Genomic DNA, 23,157 nt, shown 5'->3' on the forward strand with positions numbered 1-23,157 from the left:
AAAGATTAATATCCAGCTCAGACGGCAATTGGGCCGTGATTCATGAATGATTACAAAACTTATTTGAAGTACTTCTCGGTCAAATAAACCCCTACTATTTTACATACAATACAGTTGTGCAACATGAAGAACATTTTGGTCCAATCTCTGAAAATGATGCCAATTTCAGGCCCAGTTTCCTCCGTTTCAGTTAATACACAAGTCCGTTTCGTCACCTAATACAAGGGGGCGCAAGTCCTGCACCCTCCAAGTCCATTATCCTTCTCCAGGTTGATACCGCTACCATATCAATCAAATTAAGTAACTCTGATAGATCTATAACGTGTACCAGACAGAATGGAACAACATACGCTCGTACTTTGCTTGTCATTAAGATTATTGGAAATGATGAATATTTACAAATTATTCTTCAATTGTTGGATAAATATTAAGTAAACTTTATACGCATCACAAAAAGAAATTGTAGCTGAAAGGTTCTTGCTTTTTCCAACCGAGTCAAAATATAACAAACAAAGGGCCATAACTCGTAAAATATAGTCAAATGAAATAAACGCAACTTCATGAAATGGTAATTAAGCATACCCAGTTTGAAAAAAAAAAGGTTATTGATGGTGGGAAGAGACCTCCGAACAAACCACATAATGCCTGAATTAAATAAGTTCCACAAAGGGCTTATCCTCTGTCCATATCTCTAGTTAATGTTGTCAAATCAAACTGCAGTTCAGGAAAACACAATTTTATGTCATGGTTATGAAACATACCAAATCTGAAAACTTTGAAGAGATTACCAGACAAACCACATTGATACATGATGCCCAGGCCAATTTAACTAAGTTCTACAGTGGGCCTTGTACACAACTTATGTCATGGTATATGTATACTAAGTTTGAAAGAAATTGATTATTTAGTGTAGGAGATCTCCACACAAACCCAATGTATTTGCTATACAATGACCATATTTGGCAAATATGCAATACTGTTACTCAAAAACGTGAATGACGACAACAAAGCCCATCTAATTTGGCTTTGGGAATTCGAAGGGATAGTGTAACTCCAAAACGTTACATATGCCGAATATCTGTGACATCCATTGATAAACAGTGCTAGTCATATGACATTGACGTTTATTGATCAACTATACTAGCCATGTGCCATTCATGTATTGATAAACAGCTAACACCAAAACTACTAACATTTGAAAACCAACGTAACCGAAACTAGGGTGACAACATTAGCTTTCCATCTTCTTTGAAGAAATTAACTAATGAAATTAAAAATTGATTCTAGCTCTCCATCTTCTTTGAAAAAAACGAGCTAATAAAATTTAAAAAATGATTCAAAGCAGTGACTTAAACTGTAATGCATTTTCAACACATCTTTCAAATTTTCAATGACATGTTCCAGATCACAAAATATTACATAGTCAGTATACATATCCACTCACAGTATAATCCATACTTAGAATTATCCAATATCAATAATACTATTAGCGAATCTAAATATAATATCAAAGCATTGTAGCCAAATGATCTCAATAGAATAGAAACTAGATAAGAGCAAAAATAGAACCTTATTTTGGGCACTTATACTAAATTTGGGCCTGTAGCATGCTGGGATGAAGGGCTACAAAGTTTGTTCAAATAAATAACCTTGACCTTCATTCAAGGTCACAGAGGTGAAATAGGCTATAATCTTCACACGACTTCTTCTCAATAAGCAAGAGGCACAGGGACCTGATATTGGGCCTGTTGCATGCTTGGGTGAAGGGCTACCAAGTTTGTTCAAAGAAATAGCCTTGACTTTCATTCAAGGTCACATGGGTCAAAAAGGCTATAATCTTCCAACGACTTCTTCTCAATAACCAAGATGCCCAGGGACTTGATATTAGGCCTGTAGCATGCCGGGGTGAAGGGCTACAAAGTTTGTTCAAATAAATGACCTTGACCTTCATTCATGGTCAAATGGGTCAAAAAGGCTATAATCTTCAAACGACTTCTTCTCAATAAGCAAGAGGCCCACGGACCTGATATTGGACCTGTAGCATGCTTGGGGGAAGGGCTACCAAGTTTGTTCAAAGAAAACATTTTGAATCCATGAAATAGTGCAATTATTTTCATTATCATAGTCACGAAAATAGTATTAGGGTGAAGTAGAGTACTCGACTTTTCAAATTACATTACTACATTTTACAACACCCAGAATAAGCTCCGCCTACCTCTCTCATGACTGCAAAAAAAAAATGTGCACCCCTGTGTCTTCAGTATTTACAGTACTTTGATTAATGTAAGAAAACAGTAATAATATTATATAGATCCTAGTTAATTAGCGGTACAATTTACCCTATATAATGACGTTGGCAATATTGTTAGCGTATGAGGAAACTAGTTAAGGACAGCCTGTTAGTCTCTTACCTAAGACATGGAGAGATAGCATATTTTATATACACAATATGTTACACTGAAATAAGGATATGAATTAAAATGAAGAAAAAAAAAACCAAAACAACAACAACATCAGCACGAGTCATCCTTCTTCAAACAGGAGTTGTATGAATTGGAAGACATCCTCATTCCCAGTGTCTGGTTCTCTTCGTTGCTTAGGGCTGTAAAAGGCGAAAATAAAGTCATTAGTTTACAATTCACATTTTTATTATTTAAATGAAGATTATCCAAAAAGTTTAAGAAAAAGATATATTTTTGTTGAATATACTTACTGGTGATTGGCTCACGTAGATGATGTCATAGAGGTGAAATGTATTTAAGAAATCTGTAGTATAGACAACCCGGATCACTCGTATCCCATCGATTTCCTCTATATGATAGTACAGGGTGTGTGGGTAAATTCGCTCTGAATCAATTGTCCGTTCTGTCGATTCTTGCCCTGTCGTATCCGGATATTCTTCTCTATGAGAAGACCGTACTCGTCTTCTATCAGACAACCTATCTCTCAAGGGTGGTAACCCTTCTATAAATGGTTGTACTTCAGCAGCTGAAGGTTGTAGCTGCCTTCTCATATTAGATTGTTGTTCTCTACAATGACGCGTTTCATCTGTTAAATAAGCTGGTTGTCTTCTAGAGGTATGACCACTAGACTGTGTCTCGTGCCAACGAGTCGGTTCCTCTCTCAAGCGAGATGGCTGCCTCCGTACAGATGACTGTCTTCTGACTACAGACATGTCAGATGTCACAGAAATTGCCCCATAGCGATGAGAGTTTGCGATGAAGTCAGGGTCAAAGTCAACTCGTATCACTTGCCTCCCATTTATAACTTCGACGCGATAGTGCATTATGTGTGAGTATATTCCCAGAGAACTAATTTCCCTTTCTGTTAGATCGTGCCCTCTCCTGTCAGAAGGTTGTTCTGTAAAAGAAAATTGAGGTTGTCTAACAACAGACAACCTTTCTCTCAAGGAAGAGTTTTGTTGACCTGTGGAAGAAGGTTGTAGCTGTCCTCTCATATTAGTTTGCTGTCCATTCCAAGAACGCATGCCATCTCTCAAATGTAATTGCTGCATCCGTACAGATGACTGTCTTCTGACTACAGACATGTCAGATGTCACAGAAATTGCCCCATAGTGATGAGAGTTTGCGATGAAGTCAGGGTCAAAGTCAACTCGGATCACTTGCCTCCGATTTATGACTTCGATGTGGTAGGGCATGGTGTGTGGATATATTCCCTGTGGAATGACAATGTCAGGAGCTTGTGCAACACGCTGCCGTCCTACTAATGGTGATATTTGTCTCTCTTCGAATGGTTGTCTCCTCTCAGGAGGTTGCCCTCTCCTGACAGACATTTGTCTAATCGTTGAAGGCGGTTGTACTCCTGTAGCAGGGTGGTGGCCATCGAGGACAGAAGATGACTGGCTTGGATAAGAAGAGTTACTCCCAACCTGTCCTTGCCCACAGCGAAGTCTTACAAATGGAAAGGGCACGGCATATACATACATGTACCTATGGTTCCATGCATAAGAAGATGATGTGATGTTCATGGGGAATAAGATGTTCTTTTGTTCCATCATAGGAGTAGACAATTTGCCAGACGATATATTCGTCATGAATTGACTTTTAAATGGTTGTGAAAATAACAGAAAAACTGAGACTTTCATCAAGATATTGTTAATCAATTCTGCATTGAAACGTCTCTTTCTATGTCTTTCCGAAGTAGCATCAGTCTCTACAACAGGCTTCACTATGTACACGTCGCCCGGACAGTCGCTGGCACATTCCGGGCAATCCATGTCACCTTCCGAAATATTGGTTTCACATTCCTGGCTATCCATGTCACCTTCCGAACTCTTGGAATCACATTCTGGACTATTGATATCGCCTTCCGAACTATTGATATCACATTCTGGACTATTGATATCGCCTTCCGAACTATTGGTATCACATTCTGGACTATTGATATCGCCTTCCGAACTATTGATATCACCTTCCGAACTATTGATATCGCCTTCCGAACTATTGATATCGCCTTCCAAATAATTGGTATCACATTCTGGGATATTAATGGAATCCTCCCGACCATTGGTGTCACATTCCGGATCGTTTATGTCAGAGTCGGAAATCATGGTGTCGGAGTATTGACTTAGAACTTCACACACGAACTAGTAATAGTATCGACTGTCTTATGATTGAGTGTAAGAGATATTCAACCATAAAACAAATATCACAAAGTTAGTGATAGAAAATACAGCAATAGTGTATCTTGTTATATAACATTAAGAGATAGTATCCACATATTCACACAACATTGTTTGTTTGACAAATAACTTCCTCTTTCGTTTTAATAGTCTTAGGAAACCATTTTGTTTAAATATTTTAAAACAAAATGTTCATTTCTTGAGTAATAGTTCGCAAAACTTCTAAAAATTTTAATTACAGTCAATAATAAATTTTATTCATATTTTGTTCGCATGAAATTCAATGTAATTGCTATGAAATAGCGGAAGGTAAAGTGACATCATTAATCTATATATACATGTAATATACACGACAGAGATCGGTAACTTAATTTACGTTGTATTATCCTGTCTGCGATTGGATGATCACATAATCATATACACATGCGATGTATGTTAGTTTCCAAATGTAAAAAACAAGAGGCCCATGGGCCTTAACGGGCACCTGAGTTTTGAAACATTTCTGTCAATTTAGCCTCTTGTTGAATCAGCCCTAGGGGGTCAGTGAGGGCCAACATTTGCATAACATCAAACTGCCTTCCAAAACTGCTAATTCAAACCAAGTTAGAGTTAATTCCAAAACAAATCCAACAAATGATAATCAACAATGTGATTTCCCTATTTAAGCTATAATAAAGTTTAACCCCTCGCCAGGGGCAAACGAGACCTCAGGATCAAGAAAATCGCAATTTTGGTAAAGCACCTTAAGACCCTTTCATCTATGAAGAGTATTTTATTCTACCTTATTTGGATCTTGAGAGGTTAGACCCTTTTTGGCCTGTCTATCAGCCCATTGGGGTCGGTCAGGACCAACATGTGCATACCATCAAACTGTCATTTCTCGAACTCGTTCGCGATCTTGTTGATATATAGCTGCATACAAAGTTCCATTGAATTTGGTTGCTATTAACTCCAGTTATCGTATTCATAAGGTCCAAAAATAATAGCATAAAAAAGGGTTACAACTCTGTAAGTTACTATCAAATAATTTCCATTTGTTTAACTAATCTGAGATCTTGTCGATATATGGCTGCATACAAAGTTCCATTAAATTTGGTTGATATCTACTCCACTTATCATGTTCACAAAATCCAATGATAGTATTATTACACAGGACAATAACTCTGTAAGTTATTGTCGAACAATTTCCATCTTCAAACTCGTCCGATATCTTGTTGATATATATGGCTGCATCCAAATTGCCATAAAACTTGGCTGATATTTACTCCAGTTATTATATTCACAAGGTTCAATAATGATATTATTACAAAGGGCAATAACTCTGTAAGTAACTGTCGAAAATCTTGATGATATATAGCTGCATACAAAATGTCAATCAAACTTGGCTGATATATTTTACTCTGTTTTAATTATTATGTTCACAAGGTACATTAATATCCCATTATTTTCGCATTATGTTAGCTTCCCACCCACCCCCCCCCCCCCCCCCCCCCCCCCCCCACCAAAACACCACCTCGTCTGGATTCCAATTATGTTAACAACCCCCAACACCTCAGTCTGGATTCCCACTATGTTAACCCCCAACACCTCGTCTGTATTCCCACTATGTTAAACCCCCAACACCTCGTCTGGATTCCCACTATGTTAACCCCCAACACCTCGTCTGGATTCCCACTATGTTAACCCCCAACACCTCGTCTGTATTCCCACTATGTTAGCCCCCAACACCTCGCCTGTATTCCCACTATGTTAACCCCCAACACCTCGTCTGTATTCCCACTATGTTAACCCCCAACACCTCGTCTGGATTCCCATTATGTTAACCCCCAACACCTCGCCTGTATTCCCACTATGTTAACCCCCAACACCTCGCCTGTATTCCCACTATGTTAACCCCCAACACCTCGTCTGTATTCCCACTATGTTAACCCCCAACACCTCGTCTGTATTCCCACTATATATGTTAACCCCCAACACCTCGTCTGGATTCCCATTATGTTAACCCCCAACACCTCGCCTGTATTCCCACTATGTTAACCCCCAACACCTCGCCTGTATTCCCACTATGTTAACCCCCAACACCTCGTCTGTATTCCCACTATGTTTACCCCCAACACCTCGTCTGTATTCCCACTATATATGTTAACCCCCAACACCTCGCCTGTATTCCCACTATGTTAACCCCCAACACCTCGTCTGTATTCCCACTATGTTAACCCCCAACACCTCGCCTGTATTCCCACTATATTAACCCCCAACACCTCGTCTGGATTCCCACTATGTTAACCCCCAACACCTCGTCTGTATTCCCACTATGTTAACCCCCAACACCTCGTCTGTATTCCCACTATGTTAACCCCCAACACCTCGTCTGGATTCCCATTATGTTAACCCCCAACACCTCGTCTGGATTCCCACTATGTTAACCCCCAACACCTCGTCTGTATTCCCACTATGTTAACCCCCAACACCTCGCCTGTATTCCCACTATGTTAACCCCCAACACCTCGCCTGTATTCCCACTATATTAACCCCCAACACCTCGCCTGTATTCCCACTATGTTAACCCCCAACACCTCGTCTGTATTCCCACTATGTTAACCCCCAACACCTCGCCTGTATTCCCACTATGTTAACCCCCAACACCTCGCCTGTATTCCCACTATGTTAACCCCCAACACCTCGTCTGGATTCCCACTATGTTAACCCCCCACACTTCGTCTGGATTCCCACTACACTTTTGTATGTTAACCCCCAACACCTCGTCTGGATTCCCACTATATTAACTACCAACACCTCGTCTGGATTCTCACAATGTTAACCCCCAACACCTCGTCTGGAATCCAACTATGTTAACCCCAAACACCTCGTCTGGATTCTCACAATTTCAGCCTCTAACACTCAGTCTGGATTCTCACAATGTTAGCCTTCTCACTTCCATGACTTGTCCTACAAGGACGAAACACGGATAATATATAGTATCTTTATAGTCAAGTTATTCGACACATACAATAGGAATCGCAGTGTTTATGTTACTATGTACAAGAGTCTTGCGGTAGCACCAAGCAAACAGCCTCATACAACTAAATTGTGTCCGTCAGCGATGTCGATCATGTATAGGAGGCGACCAAAAACTAGGAGAACAACTAAAGATGTTATTCTAACTACAATCAATAAACAACAAAGAAATACGGAAATTATTTTAAAACATAATAATGAGACCATGTGTTCAGGGTTTTTCAGCGACTATACTCGCAATGGACATCCAGGTCAAAATCCACGTAACGTTACGCTTTCCAAAATTAGAACCATGCTTGTAACATTAACGCTTTGGGTTAGGACATTTCGTGGTACTGTCAGTCATAAAACTTCCCTGTGGTCTGCATCAACAGCCTCCAATAATTGTAAAACAGTTTACAGAATAGTTGACATTGCTGTAGGTTGTGCTCGGTAAACAGTTTGTCAGGGAAAGTCTTCTTCTTTAGAAAACCTTTTTGTTACATGCGGTATTATTTCCCTACAAAGTATTTAGGCTCAGAAATACTAACAACATTATTTTAATGGTTAATGAGATGGAAACGACCATGGAAGGTTTCTGCATTTTTTAAAGATGCCGAAAACAGTGTTTACGGACGAACAACGCGTGACTGAGGAATTAATTTCCCATCCCCAGCCATGATAAATTTTGAGGGAGGGAAAGAGAGAACAGGGGCGCAGAAAAAGCTCCGCCCCCCCCCCCCCCCCCCCCTTTTTCCGCGCCTGTTTTCATTATAAACAAAATAATTTCTCTTTGTCCGATTTACAAGCATATTTAATTATTATTATTATTATTATTTTTAAAATATATATTGCAGACGCATCTGTTCATGACCATGTGCACGGCGCGTAACGGCACGTGGTCGTTGTTCGTGGTTCTCGGTTAAGTCCTGGCGGAAAGGCGTGCAGACCTAGTGAAGACAGATGTAGGTCTCTGGTCAAGATAACACGGTATGTAGAATGCCAATTTGTATGATATGTTGCTGAGATATGCCCAGTATGATCGACATGCTTTGAACGAGCAGACATATATGTCCCTGCAGCTACGTCGTTTTTTGCGTTCTTGGGCCGAAGTTGAGTCGAGCGAGATATGGATCATTGTTAGGTAAATTGTTGATATATTAGCTTAAATCACGGACTGTATACATATCACAGTAACAGTGCGATTTTAAACCCATGCTAATCATAATGTTCAATGTCAACGGGGTCGTATAACGCAAAACCCAAGACAAGTTTGGTTATTATTGGTTGATTTATTTCTTCCCAGAGAGAGAAAAAACCTAAAAGTAAAACGGACAATGATTAAACAATGAAACAGACCATAACACGACTGACATACACCAAATTGATTCACGCCTCTCACTCTGATAAACACACACACATACGACTTACCAGGCCTCCCACCACACATACGACTTACCAGGCCTCCCACCGGCGGTATCCAGTTCCCGTTACAGGGGTATAGGAAATCTGTGACTCTAGATCTATATATGTATGAATTATAGAGAGCTATATATGAACGTGCTCTCGTGAGCACGTTCCGATCTAGAGTGCTAGAACGAGCGGTGGCGGCGTTAATTGGGGTGGAAATTGGCGGGAGGGTCCGTGGGTCGCATGCAGGAGTGTGGTGGTCAGTGAGCCGTCAATGTCAGAGGTCATGTCACATATTTATATACATACATAACATGGACAGCACATATAACACGTGACGTAAATTAAAGACGACTACTACTCACGGGTACTATACCCGTCCTACTAACTACTCCACATGTGTATAGAACATGAACACGGGTTACATCAATAATAACCCCACAGCCTCATGATCACACAGGTCCTAATATTTTTTTTTGAGACATAACAAGATGGGAACATCCTCGGATTTGAGAGGATGCACTTGAACTCGCTAGGCCGCTCACAGGCATGCCCCTGTGGGCCGGTGGAACTTGATCGCAATGCATCCTTTCATATTACAAGGGAGACTCTGACACATTAGTGTACTGGTAATTATATTTTATAAGTGATAGTGTTTTTAAACCATAGCCCGACAAAGTGGATTTTACTCATTTATGTAGACTACTGAGATATATTATCAGAGACATATATATACACAGAGATTGGTAACTCTCTATATGCCCTTGTGTTAACATAGTGGCCCCTGACCTTCCCACAATCCTTTGCGGTCGCTCGGTTCAGTCTTAACTTGACGCCATATTAGAGAAATCGTGAAAACCACACAAATAATTATTGATAATTTCTATTTGAAATCATCACCAAGATCCAATTATGTGCTTTAATTTTATTAATATCAAAGTGCAGAAGTGTCATCAATATGAAATATATCACAATTTGCTGTCCAAGTGTTTGTATTTTGAGTATGAAAGTCAAGCACACCGCAGGAAAGATCGGCGGGAATCTCCAATTTTCGAAAAGTCCCTATGGGGTTTTCGAGAATACGGATAAATGACAACAATGTGCATGATAAACAAGACCATATTCCATAAGTATGATAGTTTTTGGTTAATGTGGTAACTTTTGTAGTGGCCTAGATAAAACGATGTGCTTTTTGTGTGCGTTTAAAATTGACAATGTTTTGGTCTGACGTAATGGCTGCTTAATTACAAAACTTGGACATGTCGATAGGACCCAATGTATTTTCGAAAATACGGATAAATGACAACAATGTGCATGATCAATAAGACTATATCCCACAAGTATGATAGTTTTTGGTTAATGTGGTAACTTTTGTAGTGGCCTAAATAAAACGATGTACTTTTTGTGTGCGTTTAAAATTGACGATGTTTTGGTCTGACGTAATGGCTGCTTAATTACAAACTTGGACATGTCGAATAGGACCCAACGGATTTTCGAAAATACGGATAAATGACAACAATGTGCATGATCAATAAGACTATATCCCATAAGTTTGATAGTTTTTGGTTAATGTGGTAACTTTTGTAGTGGCCAAAATAAAACGATGTGCTTTTTGTGTGTATTTAAAATGACGATGTTTTGGTCTGACGTAATGGCGGATTAACCAGAACATGTCGAATAAGTTCCAGTATATCGATACACACATGCGCAAAGCCCGATTTACCTGTGCTCGCGTGTGTTTGATAGGGGACAGGGCGCTCTCGATAAGGGATATGCTTGAGTGGTCACGAATAAAGGGAGCCACCACTTGTACGGGGAAATAGCGATGTTACTTATCTCTGTGTATATATGTCTGATATTATACACTACAAATGCAAACAAAAAATTCAAAAACAAGGCCGTCTTAGTCTACATTTTACTCATTGATAACCTGGTATAATAGCTTGTCATAGCAGGAGGAAGTGAGATGAAATCGATCCCAGATTGAATTCATTCTTTGATATTTTTTACTTGCAGAAAGGCAACTACATTTGTATATGCTATAACTCCTCCGTTGCTTGGCCGATTTTGTTTATGTAAAATTAATTCTTCATTTGTAAAAATTCAAATTACCATGTCAGTACTATAAAACTGTCTTTTGCATATAGCAGGGAGCGAGGTGAGGGGTTTGGGATTATTAGTCGGCCATCAGCTTACACACAGTTCTTTTTTTTTTTTTTAAGATTTACAATAATAATGATAATGTTGTATTTCACAAGCATCAAGACATTTAATATATACATATACAGTGCATTCCGCTTAATTGGGTTGCCTATATATTTGCGGGGACTTTTTACCCGATTAACCGACTTATGCAATAAGCCGAAATGCACGTTACCATCTTGGATTTGGTCCGTAATGGTTGTCAGACTAGGGTCGATTTTGGATGAAAATATTTGCGTTATTATTGTTAATAAACAGTGTTTTTGTTTGTGCTTTTACTGATGTCAAATTATCAGTTTACTATTACTAATTGTATAAAAATACATGTATTAAAATTAGTGGTGTTCCGATTAATCGAGTTCGTTGAGTATCACTTGTTTGAGACGTTTGATCAATTAATCGAGTAAGAAATCTGTAATCGAGTTTCGTTGGAAGTGCCCTGCATCGGGTTTTATGAAAATATATTAGCCGGATTTCAGATAAACATACGCAAATTCAGCTTGACAATGTCTACAACACAGTCGCTTGCGGGAAATGGCTATGCTTGTATCATACAAAATCAAGCGTCACATTAACTGGTACAGGGTAGTAATACTAGGGGGAATGCAAACGTACCGATGACTAAGATTTCGTTTGTGAGAACATAAGCGACTAGCTATGGAAGCAACATTAACGTATACGATCTTTCTTCCCGGTAAACGCACAGGGTCTGTTTTATGGAAACATTTTGGTTTTTAATGAAAACAAGAAGCAGAAGGTCCGTTAAGTACTAATACTTTAAATATGACGAAAACTATTTGTAAAATGTGCAGAAAGTCGTATTCCTTCAATGGTAAGTCACAGTTCTACTTTCGTTTTCAAAGTATATTAGACTTTCGATAACGGATGGATTAAAGCATTTCACAGCCCGTGCAAAAAATTCCAATTAGCTAAATACTCCAATAAACAATCCTTTTGTTGTTTTTTTATGTGTTGAATAAAATTATTTAAAAAAAACAATTTTGGCTCATTTTTATCTGTGTAATAAACAAATAAACACACAGGAAGATAGTATACATGTAGGTATAAAGATAGTATACATGTAGGTATAAAGATAGTATACATGTAGGTATAAGAGTTTATTAGTTACTGAAATTGTTGTTGAAAGCATTTCACAAAATATTGAGACATGAATACAAAAAATACATTTGAAAATTAATCGATTTTAATCGATCATCGATTGGTTACACACAAGTGATGATCGATCACAAAAATTCAACCGATTCCCAACACTAATTAAAATAATAAAACCTTACAGATCGTTTCTTATTCGCGACACAGTACAATCGTAGCACCTCAAATCGGGGGTCATACATCCCTGTTTCATCCACGTGTTCCTAATTTGACATACGATCTAAGGACTCGCCGACAATTACAGCTAAAATCATTTATGTTTATCCTAGAGGCATTCTTTTGTTCGCTATTACGTTTTTAATATTCCATATTATCTCCAATTGCCAAAGCACGGAGATCGGAGAAACCAAGTTTATTTGGGTCGTGCCCTGTGGTATAAATACGATCTTGACAGTACTGGCAGTCACTGATAAAACAACACGAAATCCAATGTAATGTTTTTAACGTCAGGGTGCCTTTGGCACCTTCCGTTATAGGCGTGGTGGGAAAAATGTTGTTACTGACACCTCTGTTCCGGCTAACTATTCCTCTTTTCTGTCATACAAATGATATACATCTGCAGCCTAATATAGTTCCTATTTTGATAGCAATTATTGACACAATTTAAGTGATATAAACCGTGTTTACTGCAATTATTTGAAATGAAATATGAATGTTTGGTGTTCTAGACTATTTTAGAGTATAAATATTAACATTTTCCTCGTCAGTATATGCAATTTTGTTGGCGTAGGATTACGTAGTTCTGTCTTGATACTGCCTTGAAAACGAAAGTAGAAAAATCAGTTTGATCGTCGTGGAAATTTACATGCATTCACAGAGAAACTATCCACATCTGTTCATCCTGAGTTCATATGCAGGAACATTTCATATAAGCCTTAAACCAACCCTATTTACGTAGTCAAATGCACTCGAGCATTCCACGAGATAACTGCAGCTGTCACGTGACTCATCACTAGTCGGCCAAAATGGCGGTTATGTCTGATGTTACTAAATCAACGACCTTTCGCAGTTTCATATTCATTTGTATGTCGCTAGAATACGCAAGAAATATTACCAGGAATTGAGGGCAAGCTGTAACAAACTACTTAGCCATTTCGTGAGGATTGTATTAAATAAGGTTATTATTTGTTGTTTGAAAAGAATCTAATGATGATGATCCGTGACTGATGTACTGGCGTCAGTGTCAAAACTAGATATGTCTCGTCGGACAATGCGACCGCAGTTTTCTATCGGAGTTAAAATGTGTTACTAGGGGTCATAAAATAGATGTTTGATAGGCCTTATTAACATCTTATAGAATAAATAAAATTAAAAAAAAAAAATTCGGCTGTGTACATCTTAGATTTTATCTTTAGTTGTAGTTACTTGAACAACATGTTCTGTTAATAGACCGATTTGTCGTTCAGTTGATTTTTTTTCAAAGTTTACACGCAGTTTTACTGATTCAGGAGTATATCAATAATCTTCCATAAGCATTAAAGAAATAGGGAAAGAACTATACTCAGCTATTATAAAGTTGTCAGCTGATATATATGTTATACACACACATGTACATGTTTTCTTGAATATATATAGAATAGGAATACCAAGACCAGATTAAGACATTTCATCTGATACAAATGTAACTGTCTGACTATAAAATCCAATTTTAAGTTTCTTATAATATTACCTCAGACCCTGACGTTTCTCCGGGCCTTTGGCCCTTTGATTATTAACCAGTTCTAATCCTTACCTGAATAGGAATTATAAGCTAACGTCGGGCGTCTGTCCTTTTATCTGCTCACTACTGTTTTTTTAATAACTCACCTGTGTACCGGTGTCGTCACATTTCCCCGTGGTGAACCCCTCGCTTTTGATTCGCCACAATTAGCGGTGATATCAATCAATCTGTAGCAATGTCAGACCCAGGTCAGAACCTATTGTTTTGGTTTCTGCTTCAAAATTTTTTACATCCCAGAAGTAAAAGTTTAATTGTCTAGTAGCTTAATTATGCTTTTAAACCCCCATTACGTTGGCCTGCTGCTGACTCTAAAAATAACCATCTAAATTACCTTCTTTGTTGATAAATGTCTAAAACTTAAAGAAATACATGATGACTTTCGTGAAAATCGGGAGCATTTTAATTTTTTTTGTCAAATTATCGTATTCGAATAACCGAAAAATACGACTTTTCCAACCCAATTAAACAATTTTTTTTTAACATGATTTAAGAGAAAATGGTTTTGGTTTTTGAAATTTTACCCAATTAAACAAAATACCAGATTAAGCGTTACCCGATAAACTGGAATGTACTGTATACATGTTGGAGTGATAATGATGTGTTAATTTTAACATATTACATGCAGATTTTGGCAAATGAACATGAAATATCATTCTGTAATGATTGATCCCATAAAAAATAAACAGGTTATACTGGATACAATATATACAAACACCATTTAGAGAGGTATATCAATTAAAGCCACTCGATGTTTTTCGTTTTTCTATGTAAAACTTACAGGGCTCACAGTGGATATTTTTACCAGGTGGCCTGTTTGGCTACCAAGTCATACAATTTAGGCGCCAATTGAAAAAGTTAGTCTATCGGCCATGTTGTCTTACATTTTTAAAAAAAGTCTTTAATTCTTTAGTTCAGTATAACATCTCTCTGTAAATTTTTTCAATTGTGAACATCATTTTAGCATACTGACTACAACCTTTGAAAGATTAACCAATTCGCAAATTTATAAAAAAAATTTGTGGCCATGCAGATGCCTTATAGGTCTATAACTGGTCGCCAATGGTGCCATGCCCACTAAAATAGGCGCCACTTTGAGCCCTGCTTTATCAAGCTTAACTTCATAATCCTATATGGGTATACAGTATCTTCATTTAATTTTTGTCAAATCTGCTCAGTTACATAAATTCACCAGGTCAACTGGAATGCTTCAAAAATTTGAAAAATATAGTTAGTGATGAAAATATGCAAATTAAAGAAACTATTTATAAGCATAAGTATTGGAAACTGATACAAAAATAGCACACATCAGAACTATTTCACAGTATATGTACAAAACCATCACACTGTTTCAGATAATTATACTTGCATATTGATTCATTTCAAAATTGTCTCCCTTAGACTGCTGTCAAATACATGATCTGCTACAAACTGGGACAGTATGTAGGACACAATAACTTTATCACCATGCATTATTCTGATGCAACATTGAACTTTTCCATCTCAAAAATAATAGATATAATAACTTTGTGTTATAAAAACATATATGTTATTCCTACTGGTGATGATATAAGAACTAAAAATATTCATTACAAAAAAATCCATTACAAAACATCTTTATATAGCACTATGATACATGCATGTACATAATGTTTATATTCATTGATCTCACTCTAACGTGTAGAGTTTGTAAGCGCAATGAGTTATTATAATTTATTGATTTACTTTTGTCACACAGGTCACGATGATGATTGCTGTCACATCAGTGATGAAAATAGTCAACCTGCATGGATACATAGAGGCATATTGATTGATACATTATAAATGTAAACCTTTAAGTTGTTCTGGACGGCACAACAAATATGTACACGATACTCAGTAAGTATTATATGTTATATTCTCTCATTATTGTGTATTTATAACTTATTATAATGTCAATAACAATTCGAGCAAATACCAAAATTTGACCATGCATGTATGTACAATTATATTCTAAAACACACTTCCCAAATTTTTGAAATTCCCACAGAGGAATCTTAATTGAGTGACTGTGTATTAAATACAGAATTCATTAAGCTGGTTCAATAATTTAAAATTAATTAACAAATTGATACATTCCATATTACATATAGCCATCAGTGTAAGATTTTTTTTATCCCCAAACTAATGTGTATTAATGAGAAGATAAGTTATAACTTCTAAATTTCTGTACAATACAGGTGAATTTTGACTCGATCTATCATACTGATTATACAAAGTGGTAATTCAGGTATTTGTGACATCACAATAGTGTCATTACACATGTCTTACAATATTTATGACATAAGCCGCCATCTGACATGTATGTATATCTATAGCAGGTCTGGAGTTACATGATAAATGTATTATTATCAAACTTTAAATATTTGGAGAAATACTTCAGCCCCCTTGTGTCAACCTACCTGTAACTTTACTACCCATTTTGGAAGACTGTTAGAAATTTTGAAATCTTGTGGATATAAATAAAACTTATACTGATAATTATGGTTAATGACCATTTGGGTAAAAAATAACCAGTCATGATTAACATAGCCTCCAGTTGATGTGCAATACCTAACCCTGCACTAGGTCAGTGTCACGATGTTGATGACACAATCTTCGTTGATTTCTGCACGATCTTTAAGTCCTTCCTGTAGAAAGTAGTAGGTTTCTTCACCTAGCAGGGCACATATCTACAAAATCAGAAACAAAAGTATTATGCAAGACAGATCAAAACTTCAAATAGTTTATTGTCTGACATTGTATACAGTGATATATTATCTCCCCTAAACCTAAAAGAGATCTTTCTTAGACTTAATACAATGCATTTAGGTTCCCCATGCCTTGCTATCAAATTATATTAGAAAGAAGGAACTAGAAAAGAAAAGATCAGTTTTTCATAGAGTACTAGGACAGATAAGATTCGTTCAATAATGGGGGCAAAGATCCCTCTGGGATAACCTATTGGATTATACAAGTACTACTCAACCCAGGCTCTCCATACTTGACACAAATATACATATTGATGAGCCAGAGTGTCTCATACCAAAATCATGCCCCTTACCCCCTTATTTGTGGAGTTGTTCCCCTTTGATGATTTTACTTTGGGCACATATGGTGTCCAGACCATATCTACAATACTACTCGACCCAGGCTCTCCATACTTGACACAAATATACATCTTGATGAGCCGGAGTGTCGCATACCAAAATCATGCCCCTTAACCCCGTATTTGTGGAGTTATTCCCCTTTGATGATTTTACTTCGGGCACATATGGTGTTGAGCTATCCATACTTAACACAAATATACATCTTGATGAGCCGGAGTGTCACATACCAAAATTATGCCCCTTACCCCCTTATTAGCGGAGTTATTGCCCTTTGATGATTTTACTTATCCGGATCATAACTTCAATACCACCCGACCCAGGCTCTGTATATTCTGTATATAAACATGTGAACTAATTTTTGTGTTGTGTCTAAACCAAGGTTTCCCATATTTGCAACATATATACATCTCATCATTTAAAGTTGCCCTTCGGTTTCAACTACACACCATTATGTGTATCAATATCTCCTTCCAACTTTCCAACAATGATATTTCATTTTAAAGCATTGCAACCTGTGAAACCTCCTTCAAAGTGTCAAATATTGCGGCAGGCGTATGTTGTGGCCCTCCAACGGGCCCTTGTTAATTATGTCAGACAAAATAGAAAACAAAATCAGAATTGTTAAAGTATACCTTCTGGGTGAATTGCCTCATTTTGGTGATAGTATTGACATGGACACCTCTAGGCATTGTTAGGACAAACAAAGCATAACCTTGGTGTACAAACAGGACATCACATTGGTCAGGGGAATTATCTACAATTGAGAAACAATACATATCTTAATGTTAAACCCAAATACCACAAAACTTTCATAGTTACCTCAATAAATGGTAACCCAAGTAACCACAAAATATTTCATAGCTACCTCAAATAACCATCACCCAAGTAACCACAAACTATATATCAAAGTAACCTCAATTAACGTAACCCAAGTAACCACAAAACATTTCAAAGCTACCTCAATAAAATAAAACTCAAAGATGCTGAACCATTCTTAAGGCATATGGAATTTCAACAAAGTAACCACAAACTATATCAAAGTAACCTCAAGACAAGAATATATATAATCTCACATGGAAAATTCCTACGGGGAAAAAGGTTCATTTTAGATTCAATTTTTGATGAATATCTTCACATATCTATGCAATTAGGTGGATACTTTATGTTTAATCAGATGCTTTAAGAAATTGGTGTTTTTTGGTGATTTCAATCCATCATCTTAAAAAGCAGAAAGTAGCTATAGTCCCTCTTAAAAACAAACAAAATCCCTTAGATCTTCTTATGTTACCTCTGTGGCTTGATGTGAGGAGACATATGTTGCCTTGGTGTTTGTGAACTTGATAAACTGGTTCTGACGAAGTACCACCTAGGGACTGCAGCTGTAATAATTGCACAACAATAATTTGAGTTTTTATTCTGTGGACAGAAATTATATATTACATTAGCACAGCCCCTAAGAGGAAGCATCATATAAGTGGCATAATGGCACATACATCATTGGACAAAACATATTCCAGATGTAGCATTATTAAAGACAACACCATATATTTTTTAAAACTGTTGGTATCAGGAGAACATATAAAAAACCTGATTTTTTAACAACACATTTCAATTGAACTTTACTGTTACTTAAATACAGTACCAATTAAGGAATTCATGTCTTTTATTTGAAAATGATATTGGCATATGAAGACCAGATAATTCAAAACAGTAATAAATATGTCTTAATACTGTTTTGATATATTTTTAAATGGGAAAATTAAGTCCAAATTTCATTGGGTGAAGGTACATTACCTGTATTGTGGGCATGCTGAATGGTGGTTCTGCTGGTACTGTAATGCCTTGTTTCCTGCTTGGAAGATCTTTTTGGTTTTGGAACCTTGTGGCACCAGTCACTTGACTGGTAGCAGAATGTTCTAATTGCTGGGAATGTGTAGTACCTGTGGTTCCATTGTAGCCACTATCAACCAGATAGTCTGTTGGATCCTCAATCTCAGTCTTGGTAACTTTAGAACATGGTGTTAAATGAAATACTTTTGTAGGGTTTTGAGCAATTACCTTGAGGACATCTCTGCTAAGCTTGAAATTGTTTTGATCATCCCATTCCACTGGAAATCTCCTTGGATGTATGGCATTGTCACCGCCATCATCATTGTCATCGTCATTATCAGTTGCACATGAAGAGCTAGACACTATAAGTTCTTGGATATCATAGGCCTCATTATCTGGTTGTAAGACTGCTTCATATGTATTATTTTCACCAGGAAAATTTTCCCTCTGGTCTGAGCTTGGTTGACACAGAGGATGACCATTTTCACTGAAATACTGTGGTTGAGATATGTGAGTGGGTTCTTCTAGCATTGGATCTTGTGAAGTAGCACCCTCTGTGATTACATCGGTATAGGAAAGCACGAAAATGGCCTGTAGCTCACGTACTTCAGTTTCTAATTCATTTACTGCTTCCAATGAACCTTGTTCCCTATGACGAATTTCCCTCTCATCACAGCTAGGCTGACATAAGGGATGACCATTTTCACTAAAACACTGTAGTGGTTGTGATTCACGTGTTGATTGTTTTGCCAACTTCTGATCTGGTGCTGTAGCAGCTTCTGATGGCCCTGGGATTTTTTCATTCTGCAATTGAGTTCTGCCATAATTTGGATCTGGGTGTACCTCTTCACGAGCATTTCCTTTGATGTCATCAATTTGTATTGTCAGTTTTTCAACTCGATCATTTTCCTCCATATCTTGATCAACTACACTGGAAATTTCATCAGAGTTAGAAACTGCATTTCTTAATGTGTTTCTCATCGAGTTGGTTTCATTGCCATTTATGTTTTTCATACTTCTATTATTAGCATAACTATCTAGTACAATGATGACACAAATTGCTAAACATATGAGCCGAATCTGCAACCAATAGGAAGAGGCAAAGAGAACCAACATTGTGTAACCAAATATTTTGCACAGATCTGTTCTAATTTCTTCTGAATCCCTCAGTATGGTTGCCTTTGCTTGTTGCCCTGGATTACCTATTTGTTGTTCTATTAGGTCAGCAGGAGTTGTGACCCCTGATTGTCCTGGATAAGCTCCTTCAATTTCTGGTGTAGGATTGTCTGTGTGTGGTTCTGATGGGATAGCATGATGTCCCATAATTGTATGATGTCCAAGATTGTCTGTGTGTGGTTCTGATGGGACAGCATGATCTCCCATAATTATTTGATGTCCCAGATTTTCTGTTTGTAGTTCTGATGGAACAGCAGGGTCTCCCATAACTGGATGTCCCAGATTGTCTGTTTGTAGTTCTAATGGAACAGCAGGGTCTCCCATAACTGGATGTCCCAGATTGTCTGTTTGTAGTTCTAATGGAACAGCAGAGTCTCCCATACCTGGATGTCCCAGATTGTCTGTTTGTAGTTCTAATGGAACAGCAGAGTCTCCGATAACTGGATGTTCCGGATTTTCTGTTTGTAGTTCTAATGGAACAGCAGGGTCTCCCATAACTGGATGTTCCGGATTGTCTGTGTGTAGTTGTGATGGGTCAGGCAGATCTCCAGTGGTTTCTGGTTTACCTTTGTTCATATTCCTAATTTATGTTCCAGGTTGACCTTCTTTCTCCTTGTTAATGTATGGGTAATCCTATTCGATCTTGACCATCTAACACAGTTCCTGCATGGACGCTTTGTGTTGGAAATACAGTACTTATTTTGGGTTTACTCTATACAGCCTGAAAATACAGATACCAATACATTATGTATATACTTAACAGACTTTTAGAATGAGAAAATAACATGTAATATTTCAATTATTCACAGCTAAATTAAAGTTATATTTTGCCAGCTGAAAATTCCATGTGTTTACTGTGAACAATAGTTGATGTGGTACAATGTTTTATTTTTATCTAGAGAGTGTGTATATCATATCTGTCGCCCATCATGTCTTTACTTCTTGATTACATATAACCACTGAATGGGTGAAAACCTGGTCAAAATGATTCTCAGGGGAAGGGGATTCAAGGGTGTTAAATAGAGGGCCCTAGCTGCTGCAGCAGTGAAAGGGGTTACAGGGCCCAAAAGGGATACCGGTAGGTTTATTAGCTCACCTGGTCCGTTGTCCATCCGTCTGTCGTCCGTCCGTCCGTCGTCTATCCGTCGTCCGTCGTCCGTCCGTCAACAATTCACTTATTTGACTTCTTCTTCATAACCGCTGATCAGAATTTGAAAAAATTTTGTCAGAAGCATCCCTATGGGTAAGGGATTCAAAATTGTACAAATAGTGGGGCTGACCCCCCGGGGGCCTTAGGGGCGGGGCCAAAATGGGTCAATATAGCTACATTGATATAAACGACTTCTTCTCTGAAACCAAGAAATGGATATGGCTCATATTTCCCTGGTAGCATCACTATTGGGTGGGGATTCAAAATTGTACAAATGATGCGGCTGATCCCCCAAGGGCCTCGGAGGGGCGGGGCCAAAAGGAGTCAATTGGGCTATATTGATATAAACAACTTCTTCTCTGAAACCAAGCAATGGATATTGCTCATGTTTGCCTGGTAGCATCACTATTGGGTGGTGATTCAAAATTGTACAAATGGTGTGGCTGACCCCCGGGTCCTGAGGGGCGGGGCCAGAGGGGTCAATTTGGCTAAATTGATATAAACAACTTCTCCTCTGAAACCAAGCAATAGATATTGCTCATATTTGACTGTGAGTATCCCTTCGGAGTCGGGAATCAAAATTGTACAAATGGTGGGGCTGAGGGGCGGGGCCAAAAGGGGTCAATTTGGCTAATTTTATATAAACAACTTCTTCTCTGAAACAAATCAATGGATATTGCTCATATTTGCTTGGTAGCACCCCCCTGGGGTAGGGATTCAAAATTGTACAAATGATAGGGCTGACCCCTGGGGAGCTAAGAGGCGGGGCCAAAAGGGGTCATTTTGGCAGAATTGATATAAACAACTTTTTCTCTGAAACTAAGTACCGTAAATATTCGCGTATAGTGCACACTTTTTTTCAAAAATTGACAAGTGAAAAAGACCACTGCGCACTATACGCAAGTACAAGCCTTTTCCCAGTCAGAATGAGTGTGATTTGACTGAGATTTGTGATCGTTTCCTTTCACAGCAGGATTGATTTAATACTTATATATATATATTACATATATAAAGCATTTAGAAAGTAATAGTTAACAAATAATCAAAGAAATGAATAGTTATTTTGATGTTTAATTCCTTGAAATTGTGTATTTATCAGCAATTACGTGGATTTATCTAAGTCGATCGTGAGCCACACGTTCCGTACACATAGGATCTCACTTGAGCATGTTCCCGTATTCAGGTCCAAAACGATGTATAACATCTCAATTAACATCAAACAAAACTTGAAATGATATAGCAGTCAGGGGTCGACATTAACTTTTTTCTGCACTTGTCCCTTCAGACAAGTGATAAGATAAATTCACTTGTCCGAATGAAATAATCACTTGTCCTACATGTGTTTCTACTTTCCATCTGTTATGTGTAAACAGCGAGATGATTTATTATAAAGTAGAGGTAAGCACTGCAAGCCATAATTTCGACTCATAATAATTACTAACAACAATAAAACAGCAAGAAAGTATTATTACAAGTTATTTAAGTTTTACTAAACCATCCTTTTTTGACCTAAAAGCAGATGAATGAAGTACTTTAAAATAATTAACTTTCATGAAGAACTGTTCGACTAAACTATAAACAAACTTACTACTGTGAAAACATTAAAACATGTCACCGTTTTCTAGGGCACGGCAGTCTGCTGCATCTGTAGCCTCCTTAATTATATCAAAACTGATTCATTTTTATTACGATTCCAGCAGACGGTATCTGTCGTAGTATCAATGCTCTCACA

At 37.6% G+C, this 23,157-nt stretch overlaps 2 protein-coding genes across 2 annotated transcripts; both read right to left on the reverse strand.

Annotated features, from left to right (window-relative positions):
- Positions 1-2,029: 2,029 nt before the first annotated feature.
- Positions 2,030-4,764, reverse strand: LOC117329034. The gene is made up of 2 exons (XM_033886721.1): positions 2,714-4,764; positions 2,030-2,602 (listed from the first exon to the last, which is right to left on the reverse strand). Exons 1-2 carry the CDS (start codon positions 4,568-4,570, stop codon positions 2,597-2,599), a joined length of 1,863 nt encoding a protein of 620 aa, XP_033742612.1. The 5' UTR covers positions 4,571-4,764; the 3' UTR covers positions 2,030-2,596.
- An 11,606-nt stretch (positions 4,765-16,370) lies between these two features.
- LOC117329035 lies at positions 16,371-20,940 on the reverse strand. The gene is made up of 4 exons (XM_033886722.1): positions 19,064-20,940; positions 18,558-18,648; positions 17,902-18,023; positions 16,371-16,852 (listed from the first exon to the last, which is right to left on the reverse strand). Exons 1-4 carry the CDS (start codon positions 20,849-20,851, stop codon positions 16,745-16,747), a joined length of 2,109 nt encoding a protein of 702 aa, XP_033742613.1. The 5' UTR covers positions 20,852-20,940; the 3' UTR covers positions 16,371-16,744.
- Between the last annotated feature and the right edge of the window lie 2,217 nt (positions 20,941-23,157).

This window comes from Pecten maximus, chromosome 6 (assembly GCF_902652985.1).
Source record: "Pecten maximus chromosome 6, xPecMax1.1, whole genome shotgun sequence".
Taxonomy (NCBI): Eukaryota; Metazoa; Mollusca; class Bivalvia; order Pectinida; family Pectinidae; genus Pecten; species Pecten maximus.

Coding starts and splice junctions, on each gene's coding strand:
- LOC117329034 (XM_033886721.1), bottom strand. CDS start 4,570: ATGATTTCCGACTCTGACATAAACGATCCGGAATGTGACACCAATGGT.
- LOC117329035 (XM_033886722.1), bottom strand. CDS start 20,851: ATGAACAAAGGTAAACCAGAAACCACTGGAGATCTGCCTGACCCATCA. Junction 18,024..18,557: donor CCTCACATCAAGCCACAGAG/GTAACATAAGAA, acceptor TCTCAATTGTAG/ATAATTCCCCTGACCAATGT. Junction 16,853..17,901: donor TGAGGCAATTCACCCAGAAG/GTATACTTTAAC, acceptor CTGATTTTGTAG/ATATGTGCCCTGCTAGGTGA.